General features: G+C 38.2%; 1 protein-coding gene and 1 pseudogene across 2 annotated transcripts in view; one reads left to right on the top strand and one right to left on the bottom strand.

The window, feature by feature from the left end:
* PSME4 (proteasome activator subunit 4) overlaps positions 1–27,093 on the bottom strand; it is a 112,175-nt gene extending 85,082 nt beyond the window's left edge. For both annotated transcript variants that reach the window (XM_032877782.1, XM_032877783.1), the window contains exons 1-3: positions 26,820–27,093; positions 8,183–8,323; positions 7,444–7,560 (exon numbers count right to left, since the gene is read on the bottom strand). In XM_032877782.1, the coding sequence (XP_032733673.1) occupies positions 7,444–7,560; positions 8,183–8,323; positions 26,820–27,061 (500 nt within the window). In that variant the 5' untranslated portion in view covers positions 27,062–27,093. The remainder of the gene's footprint in view (positions 1–7,443; positions 7,561–8,182; positions 8,324–26,819) is intronic.
* On the top strand, positions 5,073–5,464 carry LOC116879507 (annotated as a pseudogene).
* Positions 27,094–27,523: the final 430 nt, after the last annotated feature.

Genomic DNA, 27,523 nt, shown 5'->3' with positions numbered 1-27,523 from the left:
CCTAAATCCAGCAGGAGAAGAGAATTAATAAAGATTAGAGCAGAAATCAATGATATAGAAACCAAAAGTACAGTAGAACATATCTATGAAACTAGAAGCTGGTTCTTTGAAAGAATAAGTTAAGACTGATAAACCTCTGGCCTGACTTAACAAAAAGAAAAGAGACCCAAATAAATAAAATCATGAAAGAAAGAGGAGAGATCACAACCAACACCAAAGAAATACAAACAATTATAAGAACATATTATGAGCAACTATATGCCAACAAATTAGGCCACCTGGAAGAAATGGATGTATTCCTAGAGATGTATAAACTATCAAAACTGAAACAGGAAGAAATAGAAAACTTGAACAGACCAAAACCAGCAAGAAAACTGAAGAAGTAGTCAAAAATCTCCCAACAAACAAGAGCCCAGGGCCACATGGCTTCCAAGGGGAATTCTACTAAACATTTAAAGAACTAATGCCTATTCTTCTGAAGCTGTTTCAGAAAACAGAAATGGAAGGAAAACTTCCAAACTCTTTCTATGAGGTCAGCATTACCCTGATCCCAAAACCAGACAAAGACCCCACCAAAAAGAAGAATTATAGACCAATATATCCCTGATGAACATAAGTGCAAAAATTCTCACCAAAATTCTAGCCAATAGGATCCAACAGTACATTAAAAGGATTATTCACCACAACCCAGTGGGATTTATTCCTGGGCTGCAAGGTTGGTTCAACAGCCACAAATCAATCAATGTGATACAACACATTAATAAAAGAAAGGATGAGAACCATGTGATCCTCTTAACAGATGCAGAAAAAACATTTTACTAAGTACAGTATCCTTTCAGGATGAAAACTAGTGCAGGGACAGAGGGAACATACCTCAATACCATAAAAGCCATATATGAAAAGCCCGCAGGAAATATTCTCAGTGGAACTGAGAGCTTTTCCCCTAATGTTAGGAACATGGCAGGGATGTTCACTATTACCACTATTGTTAACATAGTACTAGAAGTCCTAGCCTCAGCAATCAGACAACAAAAAGAAATAAAAGGCATCTGAATCAGCAAAGAAGTCAGTCTCACTCTTCCCAGATGACATGATACTTTAGGTGGAAACCCCAAAAGACTCCACCCCAAAATTGCTAGAACTCTTACAGGAAGCCAGTAAACTGGCAGGATATAAAATCAAGGCACAGAAATCATTTGCATTTCTACACATCAACGAGGCAGAAGAAAGAAATTAAAGAGTCAATCCCATTTACAAATGTCCCCAAAACCGTAAGATACCCATGAATAAACCTAACCAAAGAGGCAAAGAATCTTTACTCAGAAAACTATAGAAACTCATGAAATTAACTGATGAAGACACCAAGAAATGGAAAAATGTTCCATACTCATAGATTGGAAGAACAAATATTCTTAAAATGTGTATGCTACCTACAGTAATCTACACATTCAATGCAATCCCTATCAAAATACCATCAACTTTTTTCACAGAACTGGAACAAATTATGCTAAAATTTGCACAGAACCAGAAAAGACCCCAAGTAGCCACAGGAATGTTGAAAAAGAAAAACCAAAACCACTGGCATCACAATTCTGGACTTCAAGCTCTATTACAAAGCTGTAACAATCAAGACAGTATGGTACTGACACGAAAACAGACACACAGATCAATGGAACCAAAAATAGACCCTCAACTCTATGGTCAACTAATCTTCGACAAAGCAGGAAAGAATGTCCAATGGTAAAAAAGACAGTCTCTTCAACAAAGGGTGTTGGGAAAATTCGACAGCCACATGCAGAAAAATGAAACTGGACCATTTCTTTATACCATACCAACGGATGAAAGACCTAACTGTGAGATAGGAATCCATCAAAATCCTAGAGGAGAACATAGGCAGCAACCTTTGTGAAGTCAGCTGCAGCAACTTCTTGCTAGACACGTCTCATCTACAAAGGCAAAAATGAACTTCTGGGACTTTATCAAGATAAAAAACTTTTGCACAGTAAAGGAAACAGTCAGAAAAACCAAAAGACAACCGACAGAATGCAAGAAGATACTTGCAAATGACATATCAGATAAAGGGCTAGTATCCAAAAATCTATAAAAAACTCATCAAACGCAACACCCAAAGAATAAATAATCCAATCAAGAAATGGGCAGAAGACATGAACTGAGATTTCTCCAAAGAAGACATCCAGATGGCCAACAGACACATGAAAAAATGCTCCACATCACCTGTCATCAGGGAAATACAAATCAAAACCACAATGAGATACCACCTTGCAACATTCAAAATGGCTAAAATTAACAAGTCAGGAAACAACAGATGTGGCCGAGGATATGGAAAAATGGTAACCCTCTTACACTGTTGGTGGGAATGCAAGCTGGTGCAGCTGCTCTGGAAAACAGTATGGAAGTCCTTCACAAAGTTGAAAATAGAGCTAAATAGAGCTACCCTATGACCCAGCAATTGTGCTACTGGATATTTACCCTAAAGTTACAAATGTAGTGATCCGAAAGGGCATATGCACCCCAATGTTTAGAGCAGCAATGTCCACAATAGCCAAACTATGGAAAGAGCCCAGATGTCCACTGACAGAATGGATAAAGATGATGTGATATATATGTATATAATGGAATACTACTCAACCATCAAAAAAGGGAAATCTTGCTATTTGCAATTATGTGGATGGAACTAGAGGGTATTATGCTAAGCAGAATAAGTTGAGCAGAGAAAGATAATTATCATATGATCTCACTCATATGTGGAATTTAAGAAACAAAACAGGGGATCATTGGGGAAGAAAGGAAAAAAAAACAAAATGAAATCAGACAGGGAGACAAACTATAAGAGACTCTTAATCATTGAAAACAAAGTGACAGTTGTTGGAGGGGAGCTGGGTGGGGGGATGGGGTAACTGGGTGATGTGACATTAAGGAGGGCACATGATGTAATGAGCACTGGGTATTATATAACACTGATGAATCACTGACCTCTACCTCTGAAACCCATAACAAATTATATGTTAATTAATTTAATTTAAATTTTAAAAAGACATTATTTATATTTATTTTTGTCACTGAGTGTGGATAAAGTATATAGGTAAATTATATTACTTACAAATTTCATTTGAGAATAACTACACAATACAAAAGGGGGTGATGCCTGCTTTAAACCTAGCAAAGATTTCAGCAAAGACACGATGTTTCTTCAAAAGACCAGGAACAGCCATAGTGAAACTTCTAAGGAAGAAGGTTTCCATGAGAGCAAGAATGATGACATGCTTCAGGAAAAGACATGGTAATAAGCAGAGTATCAAGATGCAGGGGAGAACTATAAGCACTGACACTAACAATGATAAGCTCTGACAAAAATTTCCAGGAAAGAAGAAAGACATAGATATGTATTAGTGACCATGCAGGACTTAAAAGGAACCAGTTGCCTTGTAAAGGTACACCTCAGGGCAGGAAGTAAGACACGTGATTATAAAAAAGCAAGTAAAGGACTTACTGAAGAAGAAATTATTGAAGAAACTGCCTTCTCTCTCCTAGCATTCACCAAAGATTTTCTGAAGCAGTCAAAATCAGCCAGGAAAATTTCAAAAAGATAACTTATTGGGGCGCCTGGGTGGCTTAGCGTTATGCATCTGCTTTCAGCTCAGATCATGATCTCAGGGTCCTGGGATTGATCCCCGCATCAGGCTCTCTGCTCAGCGGGGAGCCTGCTTTCCCCCGCCCCTGCCTGTCTCTCTGCCTACTTGTGATTTCTCTATCAAATAAATTAAAAAAAAAATAAATAAAATCTTAAAAAAAAAAGATAACTTATTTTGAACACAATTAAAAGGTCCCTGAAATCTATAAGACAGTGATTCCAGTCAAAGCCTAAATGGCCTCATATTTTAAGAAGGCCCAATCAATCTAGTCCATGCCATGTTTCCTCCAGCAGAATTAATACTCAAAAGGAAGCTTCACCACAATACTTTCATGCTAAATTTTGGGTTTTCATAATAAATATTTGTAAAAATATATTTGAAGATATACCCTTTAGCTTCATGGTGAATTTTGCTCTTTTTATGGTTGAAATGGGTTTCCTTGTTCTAATCCCATAAAATCTTCAGGAAAGAAATGATCTCTTACCACTCTATTTGTGATCACTGTGGAAAAACCAATTAGGAGCTAAATTCAGAATGATCTACAGTCATTTTTTAAAAATTCTTTTCATTCAGGGGCACCTGGGTGGCTCAGTGGGTTAAGCCTCTGCCTTTGGCTCAGGTCGTGGTCTCAGGGTCCTGGGACTGAGCCCCGTGTCAGGCTCTCTGCTCGGTAGGGAGTCTGCTTCCCTCTCTGCCTGCCTCTCCACCTACTTGTGATCTCTGTCAAATGGATAGATAAAATCTTTAAAAAAAAAAATCTTTTCATTTATATCATTTCACTATTTACTTATGACCTAAGAATCTTTTGAAGTCTGCCACCCTGCCATCTGCAGTCATTTTCAAAAAATTCAATGGTAAGGGTGTAACAAAGGCTGCTGACTTCAGTGAAGCCTGAGAAATGATCAGGATTAAAAGAATTGAACTGAGGAGACTACAAGAAGTCATGAAATAATGAAAACATGCCTAGAATTGAGATAGAAAAATCACAGAAATAAATCTTAAAGGACTTAATTTATAAAAAAGAAAGGAAAATAACGGAAGTATATAAAATGGTGCTCTTCAGGGAATGAGTTCATGTGTGTATGACAAACAACTCTAGGTAATGAGAGGAGAGGTAAATTGAAGAAAATTGTAGAAACTTCCCTAAACATAAACCTCAATCACAAATAGTTTAGGAGATTTTTCTTAGGGGCGCCTGGGTGGATCAGCCGGTTAAGCCTCGGACTCTTGATTTCAACTCAGGTGTTATCTCAGTGATGTGGGTTCAAGGACCGAGTTGTAGAGCCTACTTACTGAAAGGAAGAAGACTCTGAGTCCAGCCTGGTGCGGAGCACAGGAAGCTCAGGAAGCTCCACAGGTGCTGAGGCATGAGCTCCTGGGCAGCTGGCTCCCTCCTGCTCTCCTTCCCCACGCATCAGCATGAAAGCCTTTAGTCCAGTGAGGCCCATTAGAAAAACAAGTCTTTTAGACCACAGCCAGGTCATCTCCTGGAGCAATGCCTTGGTGGAGGACACGCTGAGCCTGCTGTACAACATGACTGCTATTCCAAACTCATGGAGCTAGTGCCCAAGCATCCCCAGAACAAGAAGATGAGCAAGATGAAAACCCTGCAACAAGATACCTTGGACCTGCACATTACCCTGTACTTGCACCCCACTATTGTCAGCCCATACCACTAGTGACCTGGGCAAAGCCAGGCATCCAGGGCACCAATGACCACCCTAAACATGGGCATCAGCATCCTGTCCTTGTATGCTTCTGAATTCCCTTCTGAATTAATGTCAAACGACAGCAAAGCGCTCTGCGGCTGAATTACACGGTGTTCATGACTTTCCTTTTCTTTGCATAACAACAAATCCACAGGATTCATTCTTTTAAGACACTGAACTACTTATTTTTCTAAGATTTCATGTATTTATTTAGAGAGAGAGGGAGACAGTGAGACCATCTGTGCACACGAGACAGGAAGCGGCAGAAGGAGAAGCAGACTTAAGAGATTACGATGCTGAGATCGTGACACCAGATGCGGGCAGACGCTTAACGGAATGAGCCACCCAGGCACCCCCTGAACTTATTTTTCAACCATTTCACAGTGAAAACAACAAGTTGAATGGACATTTTTTAAAAGTGGAAAGAAAACTAAGACCATCTTCCCCAGGGTACTCTCTGACCTGGACTGTGATATTAGTTATTTATGAAAAAGACTTTTAAATGCCCTTTCTGCAGTTGTAAGATTTTCTTTATATACTATTTTCACCATGGGGAGTGAAAACACTAAAATCCTAAGGAATCTGCCAATTTAAAGAGACTTTGCCTTTTTTCAAAGGTGGAACGTGAACACCAGAAGAATCCAGTGTTCAGTTACTTAAATGAAGTCTTTCGGCCAGAAATGACCCTTTTGTTTTGATGCAAGCCTAATGAATGCTGTGTGTGTGTGTGTGTGTGTGTGTGTGTGTTAAAAGCCTGTGAACTCTTTAATTAGAGTTTTCTTGTATAGTGGGAGAGATGTATATTTCTGCATACAAAGAAAGCGTAATCATGTACTTAAACGCTAGTAAACTTAACCCTTTTATACAAAATAAATCATGTGTTTGCTGAATGGTGAGTGGCTGCTTTATTTCAGAAGACCAGTGCTTGGATTTTTTTTTTTTAAAGATTGTATTTATTTGACAGAGAGAGAGGAATCACAAGTAGGCAGAGAGGCAGGCAGAGAGAGCGGGGGGAAGCAGGCTCCCTGCTGAGCAGAGAGCCTGATGTGGGGCTCGATCCCAGGACCCTGAGATCATGACCTGAGCTGAAGGCAGAGGCTTACTTAACCCACTGAGCCACCCAGGTGCCCCTAGTGCTTAGATTTTTATTACGCTATGTTATAACTGAACCCAAATAAATACAAGTGCAAATTTATGTAAACTGTGTAAGATTATAATAAACATGTCTGAAGTTAAAAAAAAGAAAAAATGGGTTTTTTTGTTTTCTTGAAGTAGCCCAATGCAAGGCTTGAAACCATGGCCCTAAGTTCAAAAGTCAGACACTTAACCAGATGAGTCAAAGTTTAAAAGTATTTTAAGACAAATATGCTAAGACTAAAAATTAAGAGCTAGATCACAACTAGATAAAGCCTTGTTAACAGGGAGAAATGATACTTCGCAGTCAAGTCTAAAATCACTATTTACCAAAAAGGACAGATCATCATACTGTACTCTGTAAACTCAGAATACAGGACGTACCAGAATTAGAGATCTGGAAGAGTTAGGATGTACATAAAAGAAGTTATAATCAGCCAGACATTCACAATCCTAGTATGTCTAAACATTACATTCTAGTGTGTCTAAACCAAGAAGCCATGCATGTGAATAGCTTGCATTCCATGAACAGTCACTAAAACTAATGTTTCTTTATCTGGTATGTGGACACCCTCTGGAATATGCCAAGCTCCTCTCCTTGAGGCATTCATTTTACTTAAAGAATTAAAACACATGTGAATATGTAATGATGAACGCCAAATGTGCATTACTTTCAATGATAAAACACTAGATTTCAAACAAAAATCTGCTGTTTTTGGCCACTATGGTAATGTTAACCGTCAGATATCCTGGTAGGAAATTCTTAAGTGAAATTTCAGGTATAATTTAAAGAGGGCAATAAATTATTTTAAGAGTCAAGTTACAAAGAAATGAGCACAATGAAATGTATATTTGCTTATCTCAAATAACCCAATTATTTCTCAATTATGACCAAATTCTAAAAGCCCCCAAGTGTTCCCAAAGAAGTACTATAAAAGGAAACTTACTTAGGAAACCAATTTAATCCTAGATGTTCTGTCTTGGAATATAATATTCGTTCTACCATGTCATAAAGTGGTCTCCAAGGTAACTCCAAATCATCTCTTGAAAGAAGTTCCTTTTTCCTAATCAAAAAAAAAGTAAACATATATGAGTATACTTATATACTCAATACTTATATATTACACCTACTACACAGCAAGGACAGTTGTTAAATGCTACTGTCATCCTGGTGGGCCTTGCTGCCCCTACCCACAGCAACTCACTGGTAGAATGCAGCAGTAGGAAAAATAATGCATCAAATTCTTATTGCTGCTGAAACCTCAAAGAGCACCAGGTAAAAGGGGGATTTAAATTTGTGCCAATGAATTTCCTATTCTCCCATGTTATCTATGAAGCATTTAATGTTTCCAGCATTGTGCTGGGTACCTAGGAGTAAAGAATAAATGATTCATGACTCCTCTAGGATCTTAGCACATATAAAACGGAAGAGAACTAGTGGAAACGAACAACAGGTGACGTATGTTTCCATGTGTGCTACAAAACAGAAGGCCTCACAGAGGAGACAGAATTTTAATTAATTAACACATATGGCTTAAACTTATGATAAAATTTTCTACAACCTCTTTGCAAACTGGCAATTTGGGACTTCGGTCTTCTTACCAAAGAACACTTAGCTTGTGTTGCCTAAAACCTTGAAGAAACAAACCAAAAACTGTTAGGAGAAATCACAGGAAATTTACTTACTTTAACAAGTTGATCAAGAGGCGGGCAAATCCCTGCATCATGCTGATTTCCAGTTTCGGAATTGATACCAGCTCGTACAATAACTTGATAAAAAGAACATGATCTTCTTTGCTAAATTTTCTCCCATAAAGTCGAATATATCTGCAACAAAAAAAGCCAATATAGCCTTTAAAAATAAGTATGGTGACATACCCATATTCATTGCAGCATTATTCATAATAGCCAAAGTATAAAAGCAACATGGATGTCCATCAATGGATAAATGAATAAACAAAATGCAGTGTGTATTTGTATATGCATATACATGCATGTGAAATTAGCCAATCACAAAAGACAAATACTGCATGATTCCACTTATATGCAGTATCAAAAATAACCAAACTCACTGAAACAAAAAGTGGAACAGTAGTTGCCAAGGACAAGTGGAGGTGGGGGACACAAGGAAACCAGTTATTCAAGGAGTATGGGATTTCAGTCATGTTAAGATGAAAAAGTTCTGAAGATCTGTAGTACAACAATGTACATATCTCTAATAATACTGTACTGTACATTTAAAAAAACACTGTTAAGAGTAAATTTATGTTTTTGCCACAATAAAAAATGTGTACTGTGACACCTTAATCTCAAATGTCCTTGATGTTAAGCATTTTATGTATCTACTCATTATGTAGGAAAAATTATTCTATTTTAATTAAGACTACCAATATTAATTTAATTAACAAAAGGCTTATAATTATAACTGAATTCTCATCAAGAGTCAATGACCAATTACAATACTGTTGTCTTATTGCTGTTTGGTATTCACTCTCTTTTGGTCATTAGTCACCCTGAAAGGTGTTCCCCTGCTCCCTTCCTTTTATTAAGCAAGAGCTCATTCAAGAGAATGATCTGTTTATATATAACTCCTAAAACTACTTAAAAACAGCATATCACAATATAAAGAATAAAAGAGAACAAGAGAGTACAGATATATAAAAGTTTACTGTTTAACCACAGAATCTCTGAAGAAAGAATGGTTTGCTTAGAATCCTCAAACAATACACCAAGTTACATAACTCATAATACCATATGTTTGCGAGTTAACTCATAGTTATAGTAAAATTAAGTTACTATCAAAAATCATATAGTATTTTACCTCGAAGTTGTACGCTTTCAGTTTTTTTAACTTTAGATAACCAAGGTAATCAAAAACATCAACTTTAAGTAAAGGAAAAGGTGTCCCAAAAAGAATGACTAATTATAGACTATTTTGAGGATACATAAGTAACAAAAACTTAAGTAACCAAAAACTTACTTAGAACAAATTAGTGGACACTTAAAAATCATAAAATCCCTTGAGAAATAATCATTTTACAGACAAATATATAAACCAACAGAAAATTAATATTCCTTATATGGTCTTTAGCACTTCTCCAATAGCTAGGATCAAAATGAATGCTTAACTTCTAAAATTAGGATATCTAACTGCTTTTCCTTTCCATAAATTCCTCAAAATTCTTGGTCCACTAAAAACATAAAAACTTTTTCATTTTCTCACACTGTTGTGTATTTATTTATTCATTCAGCTCTTTTCTGTTGTTTCAAGATACAATCCCATGATTTCACCTTAGTATCCTGTGACCCCATAGTACAGACAGCAGAGCAATGAAAGCGAGATACTGTTTTGCTTCTGCCAGTAATCACCATGCAAGTTTCTTAACTACAGTGGGCTGGTAAAGCAAATGGAATAGCGAAGGCAATATATAAAAACCCTAAGCCCAGGGCTACCAGAGGTATTTGAAGATGCTGAATAAATGTGGTGCAGCCTCCCCTCAAGTTCACTCTAAATTCTGAAGTAAAAGGATCTATGCTACTTTCAAATGAAAGCAAACTACTCCTAAAAACTACACGGAGCAGAGTTCAAAGAGCCATCCTTTGTTTTCAGTGGCTACTTCAGGTCTAGCCAGGACTGGGGATGCCCCTGGGGTTCTGTACTTACTCTCCTCTGTGGCTAGGATACTTCTGGGGGAAAAAGTGGGGAAACATGGCTCTAAGCCACCGAAATAACTTAGCTACAGTCCATTGCATTTATTGCAGTAGAAAGACAACTATATGCTTAACATTAGGAACACAAAATTCAGAGCCTCAAATTTAGTATTATGAAAGGAAGAGACCAACAGGGGGATTCCTAGAGGAGGTAGAACTGCTGACAAAACTAGAGATGTTAGGGGATTACTCAGAAAGAAACCTATTTTCCCTGTCAACCAGGAAACAGTTCTTGTCAACCAGAAAGTGGTTCTTGTCTCAGCATTTCTCAAAATGCAGTCCAAGAAAAATTCGTTCTGAAGAGCACAAAAGTACAAGAAGAAAATTAATAATTGTTTTTCATAAAAATTGAGAAATTCAGGGGGCACCTGGGTGGCTCAGTCAGTTAAGCATCTGCTTTTGGCTCAGGTCATGGTCCCAGGGGACTGGGATCAAGTCCCACACTGGCTGCCTGCTCAGTGGGGAGCCTGCTTCTCTTTCTCCCTCTCCCTCTGTGTGTTCTCTCTCTCTAGCTCTCACTCAAATAAATAAATAAAATCATAGTGTATGTGCTGCTGAAGCGAGCCCTAAATAAAATCTTAAAAAAAAAAAAAAAAAAGTGAAAAGCCCAATCTGATATTTAGATACAACCACCTGAGAACTCCCAATTACATAAGGACTCCTTCAAATCAGTAAAAGACAACCCATTTAATTTTATTTTTTAAAAGATTTTATTTATTTATTTGACAGAGATCACAAGCAGGCAGAGAGGCAGGCAGAGGCGGGGGGGGGTGCGGGGGAAGAAGGCTCCCCACTGAGCAGAGAGCCCGATGCGGAGCTTGAACCCAGGACCCTGGGATCGCGACCTGAGCCAAAGGCAGAGGCTTTAACCCACTGAGCCACCCAGGCGCCCCAAAGACACAAAAGACTCCACAGGTAGGCATTTCTGAGAAGACAACATACAGATGACTAATAAGCATATGTAAAGATACTCAACACCCTTACTCACCAGTAAAAGCAAATTAAAAACAACAGTAAGGTACCACTTCACACCCACCAGACTGGCTAAAACTAAAAAGCCTAATAGTATCTGGTTTGGGTGAGAATGTAGAACAACTGGACCTTTCATATGTGAATGTGGGTGTATAAACTCGTATATCCACTTTGGAAAAAGTGCCTTGATATTACCTAGTAAATGTCTATTAGACTGTTTAAAATGCATATCCCTGAGTTCCATCTTAAATCTAGACCATTAAAATACCAGGAGCGTGAAATGCAATAAAATTAAAAAAAAAAAAAAAAGGAAATTAAAAAAAATACTCAGGGTGGAGACTAAGAACCTTCATTTTTCAATAATTACTCCAGTTGGTTTTTCTGTATATTTATGTTCAAAAATCCTACTTTTAACCATATTAAGAGATAATCTTTTCTTTTTCCAATTAATTTTCACTTCAAGTTTTAGAACTAAAAATTACTATTAGATATCTCAAATTACTTGAAAACCTTGGTAACAATCATGATTGATCTTTTAAACAGAATATTTCTTAAATTATCCAAAATATACAGATGATGTTATTATGTTCCATCCTCCCACAGGAGTGAAAAACTATGAAAGATAATACGAAAGCACTTTTTACCTGCTTCCTTCCTCCTCCCAACCTTACAGTGTATTAATCAAATGCTTTAATTTTTAATCTCAAGGAAAGAAAGGCAGTAGCATACCAGGAACAGTAGTTATTTAATAAATAATAAGTTATTTAATAAAGCATGGAATACTGTCAAGGTTTTTTCTACTATACATCCTGAACATAGTTTAGTATTCATTATAAGAAGTTTAAAGTAATATAAAATTATACATTACTGAAATGAACTAAGAATTAGAGCTTGACGAGAGGCTAAAAATACTGGTTTTCAATACAAGCTCTGGCATTCACCAGTTATTTTTCTTCAAGGCAATCACTGGGTTTCTAAGGTTCTAACTGTATCCATCAATCAAGTAAAATTAACATCATTTCAGAACTTTAAGACTATTTGTAATTATAAAACATGTACAACATTTAGTAATGACATTTAATCTTAAGTAAATGCTTTATTTTGGGTAGTCCTAGTCAAAAGACAAAAAAAAAAAAAAGAAATTTTACCTATAAAATTTAAATACCAGAGTTTAACTATATTCATTTAAAACACTTATAAATTTTTTTGAAAGACTTTATTTATTTGAGAGAGAGAGAGAGAGAGAGAGAGAAAGAGAGCACAAGCAGGGGGAGGAGCAGAGGGAGAAGCAGGCTCCCCAGTGAGCAAGAAACCCCATGCTGCACTCAATCGCTTTTAAAAAATTCTACATCTAGGGCTGCCTGGGTGGCTCAGTCAGTTGAGTGTTGAGCATCTGCTTCTGGATTTTGGCTTCGCACTCAGTAGGGAGTCTGCTTGAGATCCTCTCCCTCTTCCTCTGCCCCTCCCCCAGCCTTGTTCGTGCTCTCTTCTCTAATAAATAAATAAATCTTAAGGGAAAACAAAACAAAACAAAATAACCCACATCTAGCAGTACGTCCTAAGTAATAACCTAGAAAATCAAAGTCATAATGCCAACCCACATGTGCAGTAAAATTCTCCTGGGGGAAAAGAAAAGGAAGCTGACGTAAGAGAATAGTTTGTTAAATTGTAGTTTATGCCTTTAGATAAAATGTAGTCACTTAAAATTATGGTTTTAAGGAACTTTAGTGGATATGAAATGAAATGTCATATAAAGAAAAAAAGCAGGACACAAGGGGCACCTGGGTGGCTCAGCAGGTTCAGTGTCTGCCTTTGTGTCAGGTCATGATCTGGGGGTCCTGGGACCAAACACTGAGAGCAGGGAGCCTGCTTTTCCCTTTCCCTCTGCCCTGCTCACATTCTCTCTCTCAAATAAATGAAATCTTTCTTGTTTTTTAAGATTGATTTATTTATTTAAAAGAGAGAACATGGAAGGAGAGCAATGTGGGGATTAATCCTAGGACCCTGGGATCATGACCTGAGCTGAAGGCAGACGCTTAACTAACTAAGCCACCCTGGTGCCCCAATAAACTATTTTTTTTTTTTTTAAAAAAAGCAGGATACAAAACATATATGAATATAACCAGAGAAAAATACATAATCATACATTAAGATTAAAAGATAAAATAAACACCGTAACACATTACCTCTATGTGGTAAAACAGAATGATTTTCATGTTCTCCTATATAACTTTGTTTATTCTAACTTTCTAAAGTAAGAAGGCATTATTTTTGTAATTAGAATTAACATGTAAAAACATTTCATATCAAATTTCTGTTATAAAATACAATGTTTAAGATCAGGTAATGAGTATTTCTGCATTTCTACGTTTCCCTTAATAAAAACAGCCCTTATCAAAGATTACTAAAGTCCTACTTAAAACAGCACAGGAGTCAAGTTGTATGGTTCTCACTAACCAAAAATGACATCAGAGCATGAACCATGGTAACTGACTGTAATGTATGTTTAAATCCACTGAGTTCATAATGAAACTAAAAAATATTAAATACAAACAAAAGAAAACCCCACAGGTGATGCTCTTGAAGAATGGTATCGAACCAAGTCATTATCTTAAAAACTGGTAAACAGGGTGCCTGGGTGGCTCAATGCGTTAAGCCTCGGACTCTGGATTTCAGCTCAGGTTGTAATCTCAGCGGTCAGATTCAGCACTCCCTCCAAGGAGCCCATGCTCAGCTGGGAGTCTGCTTGAGATTCTCTCCTTCTGCCCTCCCCCTGCTTGCATGGGCACGTGCTCTCCTCCCCCTCTCACTCTAAAATTAATAAATCTTAAAAAAAAAAACCCACACAACTGGTAAATAAAGAGAACCAATGAAACATTTATCCTGGCTTCTACAGGAATTGTACCTCAAGGTAAACAATAGTTCAGGTATAAAAGTTTTTTAGAGAATTTCAGCTAATAAGCAAAGAACCATTTTGAAATCTCTAAAGAATGTACAATGGCTATTAACATCACCAAAAGAGAGCCAGGGATCATGTGTCTCCTGATACAAGTATACCATATACCTGATAACTAGTCTTGATAAAGAAAATGAAATTTTATGTGCTGAATAGCAGCAACAAAATCAATGACTGTATGTCTCTAACATTTCAATCAGACTTCAACTAAAAGTAATTAAAATTATATAATTAATAAAGCTGACTTTAAAAGACAAAAACTGAGATTACAGAAACGGTGCCCTCTTTTTAATCTTCTATGGAATACCTAGAAAACTGGTCACAAACTCACTTAATTCTAATATGGACACTATTCTGGACAAAAAGTCTAATTATAATAAAATATAAATTAGAAAATATTAACACAGTATAACAAAAAGAAACCAAATTATTTAAAAACACACAGTCTTAAAAATTCAATAGCCAATATCTGATTTAGGGCATTCCCCCTCTAAGAAGCACTTCCTTTTAAAACCAAAAACCTTTAAAGGCACACCCTTTAAAACCAGATTCAAGACAATAATGACTATTCTTACTATTATTACTTAGCATTATTCTGAATCTAGGGATTAAAGAGCAAACTAGGAAACACAAATAGGGGTAACTGTTTCAGGAAGGGTAAAACAATGCTGTCATCAATGCTATGATTTTCCCTAAAACATCTAAAATCAGCAACAAAAAATCCCACTTTTAGACTGAATAAGAAAAGCCATGGACTATGTTTCTTGAAATCGACAGCCTTCCTTACAGTAACCAGATTAAAAATAGTGGTGAATGGAGGTAAACTGTCCATTCATAATATCAACAAAAAGATTAATTAGAAATTTCTCTGAAAGAGGGCCCCTGAGTGGCTCAGTTGGTTAAGTGTCTGACTCTGGTTCAGGTCATGGTCTCAGGGTCCTGGAAATGAGCCCTATATGGGGCTCCCTGCTCAGTAGGGAGTTTGTTTCTCCCTGTCCCTCTTCTCCAGCCCCCTGCTCATTCTCTCTCTCAGATAAATAAATAAAATCTTTAAAAAAAGGAAATTTCTCTAAGAGAAATGTATAGGAATTACATTTTAAAACAATAAAACTGTACTAAAATGTAAAAATATCTGAATAAATGGTGAGACATAAGAATTTTTAAAACTATGTCTTCATACCTGACAATGGTCATGGTCATTTTATTTGCTTTAAAATACTTGTCAATGAGATACCTAAAAAGACTCTTCCCTCTAACCAGAACAAAACAAAACAAAACAAAACAAAACCAATCTTCCTCCTCACTTTACTGTCTTTCCCTTCTGTTCCTAAGATATCACCAATGAAAAAATTTAAAAAGGCAAAATGTGTGGAGAAAGCCAGAAGATCAGGAATTAATTACCTTGACTTGATTACGGGACTAACTCCTTCATCGTAACACATATTAAAAATGCAGATACAGCTTCTCATTACTAGGAAGAGTGAATGAACAGATAAAATGTAGGCTTTTCTCATAAATCCCCCTTTCTCTTTTCACTCAATAACCCATGTATTCAAAATGCCTTTCTAGATGTGACGAAATATGTACTGGAAAATGAAATATATAGAAATAAGGGAGACAAATGAAGTAGAGTTTTGTGATTTTTTTTTTAAACCAATGTTTCATCATAGATGAGTGTCCACTGAACTGAATCTTCAAAGATTAGAAAGCCGTCATGACTCTGAATAAGCAACCGAGGGTCAAGAAAATCTGAGCCATTTGAGGAAAGAGGCAGGAACAGGCACAGGAGACAGGTGTAGGGAGAGGAAGAGCAAAAACAGCATTCTTCTGTGACAAAAAGACACAACCAAGAGAATGTTCCTTACTATTTCATTTCACTTCCAAAGAGGTCAAGAGGAGGATCAAGAAAAGGAATACACCATCACAAAACAAAACAAAAAACAATAAAGGATATCAATTCCAAGTGCCTGCTGATACGGACGAAAGGCAAATTAGGACTTATCTAAAGCGGAGAATATCTTATGTTGCTATGCTCTAGATTACTTTGCAACTCCCAACATTATAATCAACTTTGAAAAGCCAGAATATTTATTGATTTCAACACAACAGCCAAGCCAGCAGGAGCAGCAAGGTTCTACAAATTTGCAGAGAATTCAAAGTGCTCTAGGCCAGTCCCTTGGGCAAGTCATTTAATCTATTTGTAAAGCCTTGGTTTCCTCACAAGGCTACGGTGGTGAATAACTGACTAATGTACAAGAAAGACATTCTGATTTAACTGATCTACAGTGGAGCCCCAAGGACCAGTTGTTTGTATGCTTCCCGGATGTTTCACTACATTTGAGAACCACTGCACCTTTGCAGACTGACTGGAGTACAGATACAGTTTAAAAACGATTTAAATCATTAAAAATATAATCTGCTTCAAATAATATTTCTTTAGTTATGAGTCTAAATATACCTTAAGATATTTGCTTACTATATATTTTCTTGTGAATTAGTTGTTCATATCCTTAGAAGCCTAGCTATCCTTTAAGTCTTCCTCTTTCTCAGAGTCTTCCTTCATTCCCAACCAAAATTGCTATCTCTGTCCTCTCTGTCCTTTAATAGCTTATACCAAACTTGAGTGTTTTCCACATTCTATTTCTTACTGGAGTTATACATGTATACATTATTATATTTCTTTAGATGACTGACAGGTAAGGATGACAGGGACATGCCTACATACATATGTAACCCTCAACTCTAACCAAAGACTGAAACAAGGTGGGTGTTCTGAGAAACATTTTTTTGGCTGACCAAATGTATTTCTTGAGAAATATACTGGCTTTTGTAATTAAAAAGAGCTCAGGAGAACTAGTTCTATCTTTAAAAGAAAAAAAAAATCTTTAAACAATAAATATTTTACCAAATTAAGCAAACTGGCCTTAAAATATTGAGTAAGGTTTCCGAAACACACTATAAAACAGGTCTATTATCTTTACCAAGTATAGTATTTCTGATAGAAGGCTCTAAATAGACAAGGAGGTCTGAGGTACACACTCTTCTCTTTATCCGATCTATACCACAGGCTAAACATTCTCACCAGAGCTTCAGCATATTGTATTTCCAAGTTATATTCTTTATGACTTATTAAAACTGACATGACAATTTCTGGAGTAATACAGACATTCACTATTAATATCTAATAATGATCCCTCTCTTCTTTTCCCAGTTGCTTCTCTCTGGAGTCATGGACAAGGGGCACTCATCTCTTGAAATGCTTTACTGAATGTCAGTTAAGAGCCAGACATGGCAAAAGGGAATGGAAAGTAACAAATGCTCCTGGAGCATAAAGCCTAGAGGGACACAGATAACTTCAGTCTTTCAGTATAATGCTCCAAGCACCTACTTTAACAGTTATGGGGTCAACTTGTTCAAATCTCTGTTCCCCATGTTAAATGGCTTTCTCAAAATTCTTGCTTACCTAACCAAATTCCACCTCAAGACTCAGGTGCAGTTCTTCTCCAGGTAGTCTTCCCAGGCTACACAGCCTGGGGAGTTTGCTTCCTCTGGGACACATGGTTAAGAGAAAGCCCTGTGGTCATCAAACAAATCAGCTAATACATTACCTCACTAAGTTTCATTTCTTCAAGGGTAAAACTGGGATAACAAACGTACCTACAATTCATAGGGTTGTTTGTGAAAATTAAGTGAAATAATGAATGTAAAGTCATTAGCTTAGTGCTGGCACACTCTGAGGCCTTAACATATGGTAGGTCGTATCTATGCCACTCATTCAGTAATCTATTAACTAATGCTCTCCTATAAGATCTCCCAGTTGACTGATTTTTTAAAACTGTTGCAACTTTTCATTTTTACCCCTTTTATCTTTGTGGCTCAAGGTGTAGGTGTTGACCCGATGATCTGAATTACAGAAACCTGTAAAATCAGTAGCTTTCATATTTTGGGAGCCACAATCCACTGTTATAAATATATAAACCAGTACATACATAAACATGTATAAAACTGGAAAAAAAAAAAGCTCATATAAAAACCTGAAATTAAGATCATAAACATTCACCCTTATTACTTCTAAGTTTACTCTAATAATTCTAATTTAGTTTACTAACAAACAAACCCCTCAAAAGAAAAAACTAAAATGATTTCACAACCCTTTGGTCATAACCCACAAATGAAAAATTCTCTATTAAGCACTAATGAGTGAACATACAAATGAAAAATTGTGAGGCCATACAAACTACAAAAAAAAAAAAGTTTTAAGATACTTGCCTATTTAATTATGATTTTATTTTTTATTTTTATTTTTTTTAGATTATTTATTTATTTATTTGACAGAAATCACAAGTAGGCAGAGAGGCAGGCAGAGAGAGAGGAGGAAGCAGTCTCCCCACTGAGCAGGGAGTCCGATGCGGGACTCGACCCCAGAACCCTGGGATCACGACTTGAGCCGAAGGCAGAGGCTTTAACCCACTGAGCCACCCAGGTGCCCCTTTAATTATGATTAAAAAAAAACAAACACATTTTAGGGATGTCTGGGTGGCTCAGTGGGTTAAGCCTCTGCCTTCGGCTCAGGTCATGATCTCAGGGTCCTGGGATCAAGCCCTGCATTGGGCTCTCTGCTCAGCGGGGAGCCTGCTTCCCCCTCTTTCTGCCTGCCTCTCTGCCTACTTGTGATCCCTCTCTCTGTCAAATAAATAAGTAAAATCTTTTAAAAAAATCACATTTTAAATCATTCCAGAATTTGTTAAATAACTGTTTTCCTGCCACACACAAAATAGAGACCTCTGTTTGGTATATGTTGGCAGAAATTTGACAATATTTTACTTACTGGGATGTCTGGAAGTAACCCACCTTCCTTCATAACTAAACTCTTTAGGAATCTGCCCAAAATATAAACACTCTAATGCAAAAAGATTGCATTCATAAAGTTTCTTACTCTAAAAGCTTCTATTTCATCTTTGGTTTAAAAAAGAAGCATGTCACAAAACAAGATGAAATACTCATACTTGAGAGCCCAAAGATGACTAACACATTTCTTTTAGAGTACCTACCATTAGGAGATTAGAAAGCATTTTTAATAATTCTTAAGCAGTTTCCAATTTATTTGAACTACAATACTATTCTCAAACCCATTTCACAGCTGCAATAGTGTTACTTTTTTTTCATGGGAAGGGAAAAATATTTACCATATTTTGATTTTTTTTAAGCTTTTTTTTCTTTTTAGGTAATCTCTACACCTAATGTGGGGCTCGAACTCACAACCCTGAGATCAAGAATTAATTGCAGGCTCTTCTAATTGAACCAGCCAGGCACCTCTTTATTTTTAGATTCTAAAATGTAGGGTCTAATTATTTTGGGGGAAAAAAAAAAAGTCAAACTAGCATAAAAAGGTGATGATCATTACCAAAACTGTATGGTTCACCTATTCAAAAACTGTATTAACTACACTCTAAATTATTTAGTATTAAATATTTAAACATAACAATTATTACAGATTTATTTTTAAACAAAGTCTCAAACTCATCAATGCAACCAATATAATCTGCTTTCTTCTCTAATTAACTTTGCTAAACCCACTCCCCCAGACTCCCACTTTTGATTATGAAACACACCATTCTCCTCTTTAACCAAAGTGTTCCTTCCCTCCGTTTCTTTTACTAAATATGTAACTTTCTTTTGAATCCCATGTTAAACTAGATCTCATCCCATATTTGTTTTCTCCATTTTGACTGTGTAAGTAGTAATTTCTTAGAATTCCATAACGCTTTAGTTTACAAAGAACAAAAAAATTAATTACAATATTACTGAGTACAAAGGAATGTATACACACTGCTGTACTGCTGTAGTAAATACCGGGAGAGGAGAAAAGGAAGTAAACATAAAGGACACTGACCTCAAGAAGGCTCACCAGTAGAGGGAAGATAATACACAAAGACTACGAAAGCACTAACAAGGGATCAAGAGAGTGCACTAAAAGGGAAGAAATGCTGAGTGTAGGCCGAATATGGAAGTAGCCAACCTCAAGATTCCAAATGGGAATATTTATAGTATGTGCTGCTTTTAACATTCCAGTGGCCGTGTCAATGAATATTAAAGGTTTTTTTGGTTGTTGTTTGCTTGTTGTTGCTTTTATTACCCTGTTCTCAGCTTGCCATTCACACTGTATGAGATTTTGATCTAATTTTCTACACAGGTTAGAAAAAAACAGATTTGGATTTTGTATTAAAAAGGAGAAAAGGAGAGCAGTGAGAGAAGATTCACTAGAAATGTTTCATTTAACAGAAAAGTTAACACCCAGGTTTCAAAATGAGAAAATGGGTGAAGAAGTTGTACCCTTATTTACTAATAAATAAATAAGTATCCCTTAAAAAACCAAGAAACTGCCTCCCATTTTACTTCAGTCAAGAACATGTACTTCAAAGACAATTTACTGGAGCAAGACCACTTGGGAAAATTGTTTTCAAATGATGCATTCACATTTCTGAACAAGAAACAGTACTGTTTCACTAATTTTTTTCCCCTAACTGCCCTTCTCAGTGCCTCCATTTAGGGCATTAAAACATACTGGTCAGAAAAAAATTTTTTTAAGTAATGCACTTAGAATTCATATTTTCTTTCCTCAAGTTTCTTGATGGAGCTAATACTTGCCAAGGCTGTCCTTAAAGAACAAAAATGTGTGCTTAGAGAAAAGCACTGGAACTTCCCAAGAGGGCAGAAATCTTTCACTAACATATCCCAAGGGCCAAAACCAGTGCCTGCCCCTGACAAAGCACTCAGAAAATACTTGTTCAAGACTCCTGCCGCTACTCCTTTGCATCCAACTATGTATTATTAACCTAATAAGAACCTCAGTATCTTTGTTTTTAAAATGGGAGAATTCAAGGAAGTCCTGGTTGCCCCAGGACGGTTTCTATGTCTCCACAATTAAGAGGGGGAGAAGAAAGATGCCAAAATACACAAATGTTCATTAATAAGCTGTATTATAAATCATTGTCCATGGTGTCTGTCTGCAGTAAACCTTAGACAAAACAATGCAAATGGAAACTCAGAATTAAAACCACAAATTCTGCAAGTAGAATTTCAAGAGATTGATCAAAGTGATGTTGGATTGTTCATTTTCCTAAGCCTGAGAATGGCATCAGTATTGACTTTTTTGGTTTAATTCCTTTTCCTTTGCAGATACATACTGGAAGCACTTATGAATGGAGTAATATGCTTCAAACACAATGCGGGGGGGGGGTGCACGGGAGTGGAAGGAACATGACTGGTCTTGAGTTGATAATTGAAGACAGATTATGGGTACCTGAACTAGATACTAGACTACTGTCTTCCCTTGTACATGTTTGCTATGTTCCATGAAAAAAAATGTTTAAAGCAAAATAAATTTAAAAAGTATTCAAAAACTATTCAAATCATATATATTGACAAATGAAATTCTCCAAAAACATCCTCACTAGTTATAGTGAGAAGAAATTGACAAGGTGTTTTAAAAGAATGACTAAGAGTGGTTCTTGAGGGAAGTCTGACTGGCTCAGTCAATGGAGGATGTGACTCTTAATCTAAGTCATGAGTTCAAACCCCAAATCATTCATGGCAACTACTTGAAAAAGAAAAAAAGAAAGAAAGAATGAATGAAAGTAAGACAAGAAAGAAACTAAAAAGGTGTTTGAAAAATGGGAAGGGCCTCAAATATACATATATAAAATATCTAAATTTGACATTGCTATGAAAAATTAAATGTGTACATATGTAGGTACAGGGGATATCTGTATTATCTGCTCAATTTTGCTCTGAACCTAAAGCTGCTCTAAAAACTAAAGTTAGTTAATTTAAAGAAAAAAAAAAAAAAAAAAAGAAATAGGGGTGCCTGGGTGGCTCAGTGGGTCAAAGCCTCTGCATTCAGCTCAGGTGGTGATCTCAGGGTCCTGGAGTCAAGCCCCACATTGCACTCTCTACTCAGCAGGGAGCCCGCACCCTCCCTCTCTCTCTGCCTGCCTCTCTGCCTACTTGTGATCTGTCTGTCAAATAAATAAATAAAATCTTTAAAAGAAAGAAAGAAAGAAATGTGAAGGACAGTTTATTGTGCTGTTATACAACTCTGTCAGAAAAATTTATGTCCCCCAAAATAATTTAATTAACTTACTTTGCTTTTTCTATGGAAAATCAGCTTTCAAATCAATTCAACAAAGAAATTCTAGTTCCTGTTTTGAGTGGGGTCATATAATAACAAAGGGCAAACTTTTCCACTATTTTCCCTAACTGGTGCTCACTGATCAATGTGGTAATCTGTCAAGATTTCAAGACTTTTTACAAGTAAAAAGCACTTCTATTTATCGTGTACTTCACATTTTCAACACTTAAACATTAGATATCCAAATAAGTATATCATGTTAATAGCTGAGATTCAGTGGTTAGCATTTTCTACTTTCTCCCCCAACACAGAGATGATACAAATATGGGTGCTCTTGTGGTCAGATTATTACTTTCCACAAAAGAAGTTCAGTGTATTTGATAATTCATATCTTGACTAAACTTAAGTTTCCGGTGGTTATGTAATCTAATTAAAAACATTATGCGGTTTCAACTGGGATAATCCAATTCCTATCCAGGAAGGCTAATCATGTTCTTAATAATAATTAAACAAGGAAGTTACAGTTTAATTAGCAAATGAAATGATTTGTCAGTATAATAGAGTCATTTCATTGTAATAAAACAGCACAGAATATAACATTTCATTATAACAAATAAGACATTTAAATTTGTTTCATAATATACCAAGTGCACATCCTTCACTAAAATCAAAATTCTGCTTAAAAAAAAGAAAGAAAGAAAGAAAGAAAGAAAGAAACATGAAAGAAAGAAAGCATTATGGATGGGGTAAACTTGTAGGAAATAGTAGGCTATTCACTTGTTTTCCCTCCTCCAGATCATTTTAAAGGAACAGAAAGGTAGAAAGGCCCTTTGGGACTAACTCAATGATTTTTCAAACAGTATGTTTCAGAGCCCTGAGCAGACTTTAGGGAGTTATATGATCAGTGAACTGTTAAAAAGAAAGAAAGAAAAAAAATCAGTGCAACTTTATCCTGTCCAAGGAGCCCAATACCAGGTTTAAGATTTTGCTTTTATAGAACAATCCATGGATAAGTTTTAAGTTTGAAAAACCACAAAAAGTCTACACTCCTCCCACTTTTCAAAAGAGGACCCTAAAGCTGAGAGAGGTTAAACAAGACCAATATGGTAAGAATGTTCACAGCAAAGCCAGGTATAAACAACTGAGGTCTTTAAACTAGACCTCACTACCTCACATGAAAGGTCCAGAGAGACAAGGGGAAAAAAAGCAAGTTTCAGGATTATCCTTCTTCAACTCCGTCATTCTCTACATGGACCATACCAGTTATCCATCAACATCTTTCACTTCGAGTCCAGGAAACTGTCTTTACTGTGTTTCCCAAAGACCATTAGGTTTGTGCCTCTCTTCTCCCAATTTGTTTCCCTGCTTCTTAAAAATATTTCCTCTGTTATTACCTCACATAATGTCTCTAATACTTTAGCTTGTCCATACAAGAGAGCTTGTATTTTACCACAGGGCCAATTTTTAAAGCATACAGAATTAACCTTTCTTCACAGAGATGTTACACAGACCCACTGTCTCGGAAATGGATCAAAACGGAATGATGTAAGTACCCTAAGTGAAGTAAAAAGTAAAAAAAAAAGGGAGGTGGAGCCTGAGTATCCCCAAACCAGAACTCTACCCAACACAGACCTGTGATGCCCAGAATAGGGGTGTACACTTCTGGTCCGGATCCAGTCCCAGTGCCTCTGAACAGCATTTACACTCTGGTCTTCTTTAGGAACGGGCTTGATCTATATATACAACTATTTCCTTACAAGCTGCTCAAATAGTCCTTGCAGAAAGATACACACTGGCCTATTTGAGGCTCTACAGGATAAAAAATAAAGTCACAGACCAGGAATGTTTCTCAGGAATTACTTAGTCCAACCCCCTCATTTCTTTCACAAGAATATGGAAACACACGATTAAAGGAACCTTCCCACAGTCACATAGCTACTGGTAGAAGTTAGATTTTATTTTCATTACTACTTTCCATTCTTCTATAAAGTGCTAAATATGATCACTACTCAGGTAATTGACAGCTGTCATCACATGTTTTGGCATCATTTAGATGTAAACTTGTGCAACACACAAGGCTCATTAAAAAACAAGTGCAACTATAAACAGGTCACCTTAACATGACTTAGGAAAAAAAAAACCATACAACCAAGATCACAACATGTCCCACTAAGTTCAAAATGTCTCATAGTGCGATGCTGAGAATCAGTTTGCAGCATTTTTTTTTAAGTTTATTTATTTATTTGACAGACAAAGATCACAAGCAGGCAGAGAGAGAAGGGGAAGCAGGCTCCCCGCCGAGCAGAGAGCCCAATACGGGGCTCCATCCCCGGACCCTGAGATCACGACCCGAGCCGAGCCGAAGGCAGAGGCCTTAACCCACTGAGCCAACCAGGTGCCCCAGTTTGCAGCATTTAACCACTGTTCCAAAATAAAATTCTGACAGCACTGAATGGTTCGGGGTTCACAGGCTAATAAGACTTATTAACTGCAATCTAGCCTCAACACCAAGGACTATCTCCACTGTATTTTTAGCCATTTCTAGGTAAAAGCTACTTATACTTAATAAGCCAAAAATAATCCAACTCTAGGTGCTAATTTGCCAAGCTTAGTAATATGTCAGAAAACAATGCTTAAATCTGTGTAGATTCCAGATTCAGAAATCCAAGCCAGATATGCATTCACACATTGGTATACTTATACACTGTGCATTTAAAAGCTGTGTCCTGGGGCGCCTGGGTGGCTCAATGGGTTAAGCCTCTGCCTTCGGCTAGGGTCATGATCTCGGGGTCCTGGGATCGAGCCCCACATTGGGCTCTCTGCTCAGTGGGTGGCCTGCCCCTCCTTTCTCTTTGCCTGCCTCTCTGCCTGCTTGTGATCTCTCTCTCCGCTCTATCTCTCTCTGTCCAAAAAAAAAAAAAAAATCTTAAAAGCTGTGTCCTCCAAAATGGTTATTCTCTGGTAAATCTAACAAGAGTGATTGAAATACAGGAATTACTGGAACTAACAAAATAACTTTATTTTTATTGTGCCTAAGTAACACAAACACATAGGAGGTTCACTTGAAATATCATTTGATGTTAATCAATTATAAAACATTTCTGTTTTGACTGAAAGTGGTTCTTCCCCCGGTTGCATTTCTTTTTTTCCCAAAGTCTCCTATTAATCCTAAATACACAAACTTCTCCATTCTCTAATCAGGGAAGAGCTGTTAACCTTGATATTTTATGTCACTCTTTGAAAAGGGTAAATTAAGTGTTTTAGTTTTGTCTTCATTAAAAAGGTATTACTACCCCCACCACCACCGTCAAGAGGAGATGAGAAATTTGTCAGAGGCTCCCTAATGACTGGCAGATAAGAATCATCCTGTGAGGAAATGTTGAGAAGACTATTGCATTACAAAACCCTGAGTCATCACCCAGTTCACTCAGCAAATTTGGGTAAACACTGGAGAGGTAACTTATGTCTTGTGTGTTTATCATCCATACCCACATGCATGAACATACAATGTTACCAGATTTTGTGTACAGTTAACCAAACAAGATATAGCACAACTTTCTTAAAAAGTACGTCTGACACAGTGAAGATGCCCACCTTGCTGGTTATTTGGACATAAATGGATATATATAGTCTCTACCTTTCTTCCCAGACTGTATTTTTACTTCTTTTCCCCTTACTTTCAGTGGCACTAAAGTCTGCCAGGTGTTTGTGCAAAAACAAACAAACAAACAAACAAAAACCAGTAACAGTAATAAAAGAATAATACAACAACTGAAACTGATTTAGGTCATCTATATTCATCTGAGAGACTCAAAAACTAACACAAGCCAGGTATTCATAATGCCCTAGACAATCTGACAGCTCTCTTTATTTTCCTTAGGGTTGCACATTTCCAAAGGAAATGTCACAACTAGAGAAACACACTTCCCGGAGGTTCTAAGACTCAACATTCTTAACATTAACGTCTCGTATACAGCCCGAGAATGTGGTAAGGGCTTATTTTAAACCAATTTCAATCAAAGCCACAAAGACTGAGCAGGCCCAAAAAAGCAGAACCTACAAGTTCCCTACGGCCTCCTACCCATTCAGAAAGTTACGAGACATGAATTGAGGGATACGAAGAGGCGGAGACCGTAGAGGAAAAGCCGGAGCAAGCACCAGGAAAAGTCAATAGTTGCTCCCCCATAAATCTTTAAAGGTCCAAGGAGGACCTTTGGGGGACCGCTCACCTCTTTCCCTGGGAGCCCGGTACCCTCAGGCTCCCCAGGGCCCCGCAGGTCGGAAGAAAACAACCCGAATCCTTGGGGGAAAGGCAGCTGAGGAGGACGTAGAGGGCTCGTAAGGACCGAGGAGGTCCGGCAGGAAAGTGGCAGGGTTCTTGTCGCGATTCTCAGACTAATGCTCCCGGACCACTGGCTAGAGTCAGGGAAGAGTTGAGTCCAGCGGTCCGGTACGGACAAAGAGCCACCTCCCCCCACCCCGGACGCCCCCCACCCCCGAGCCTTTGCTCCCCACCCCACCCCCGCCCACCCTACAGGCCCGTACATACTTACGTGGAGAGTTTCCTGGTCCAGAAAAGGCCCCCGGGCCACAGCTCTTGGAGCTGCACGGCCCGGCCCAGGTTGCTTTTGATCTGGGCCAGCTGCAAGTCTGACTCGGCGTCCAGCCGCTCGGCATAGGGCAGCAGCTTGTTGTAGACGATCTCCTTCTGAGGGACGAAGCCCCGCGGGTCCGGGCCGGGACGCCCACCGGGCTCCGGGGGATCCCTTCCGTCCGCCCGTTCGGCCGGCTCCATGAGCCTAGGGACACCCCCCCCACCCCCTCCCACCCTAACCCTCCCCGACCCCGACCCCCACCCCTCTCCGGGCTCCGCCTCCTCCGCGTCGTCGTCGCCCCGCGCCCGCCGGCGGCCCGTCGCCCTCGGCCCGACCGCTGGGCCCCCTCCCCTGGCCTGCGCGCTGCTGGCCCCCGCGCGATCCCGGTTCGTTGGCGGCGGCAGCGGCCGCTCCGCCCGCCCCGCACCGGCTCGGCTGGTGACGCTGCAGCAGCCGTGCCCGCAGGTTCCGGACGAGCCTCAAGTCACTTCCGGGGCGGGGCGGGGCGGAGCGACGGCGTCGGAGGAGGTGGTGGCGGCTGCGGCGGCGGCGGCGGTGGGAGCGGCGGTGGGAGCGGCGGTGGGAGCCCAGCGGGCCGCGCCTCCCTCGCGGTGGGGCCGGCTCGGAGCCCCCACCCCCGGGCCTCACCCGCGGAGCGCGAG

This window comes from Lontra canadensis, unplaced genomic scaffold, assembly GCF_010015895.1.
Source record: "Lontra canadensis isolate GAN:19392208 unplaced genomic scaffold, GSC_riverotter_1.0 scaffold61, whole genome shotgun sequence".
Lineage (NCBI taxonomy): Eukaryota > Metazoa > Chordata > Mammalia > Carnivora > Mustelidae > Lontra > Lontra canadensis.
Note: the sequence above shows the minus strand (reverse complement) of the source record. Positions and strands in the feature narration are given on the sequence as shown.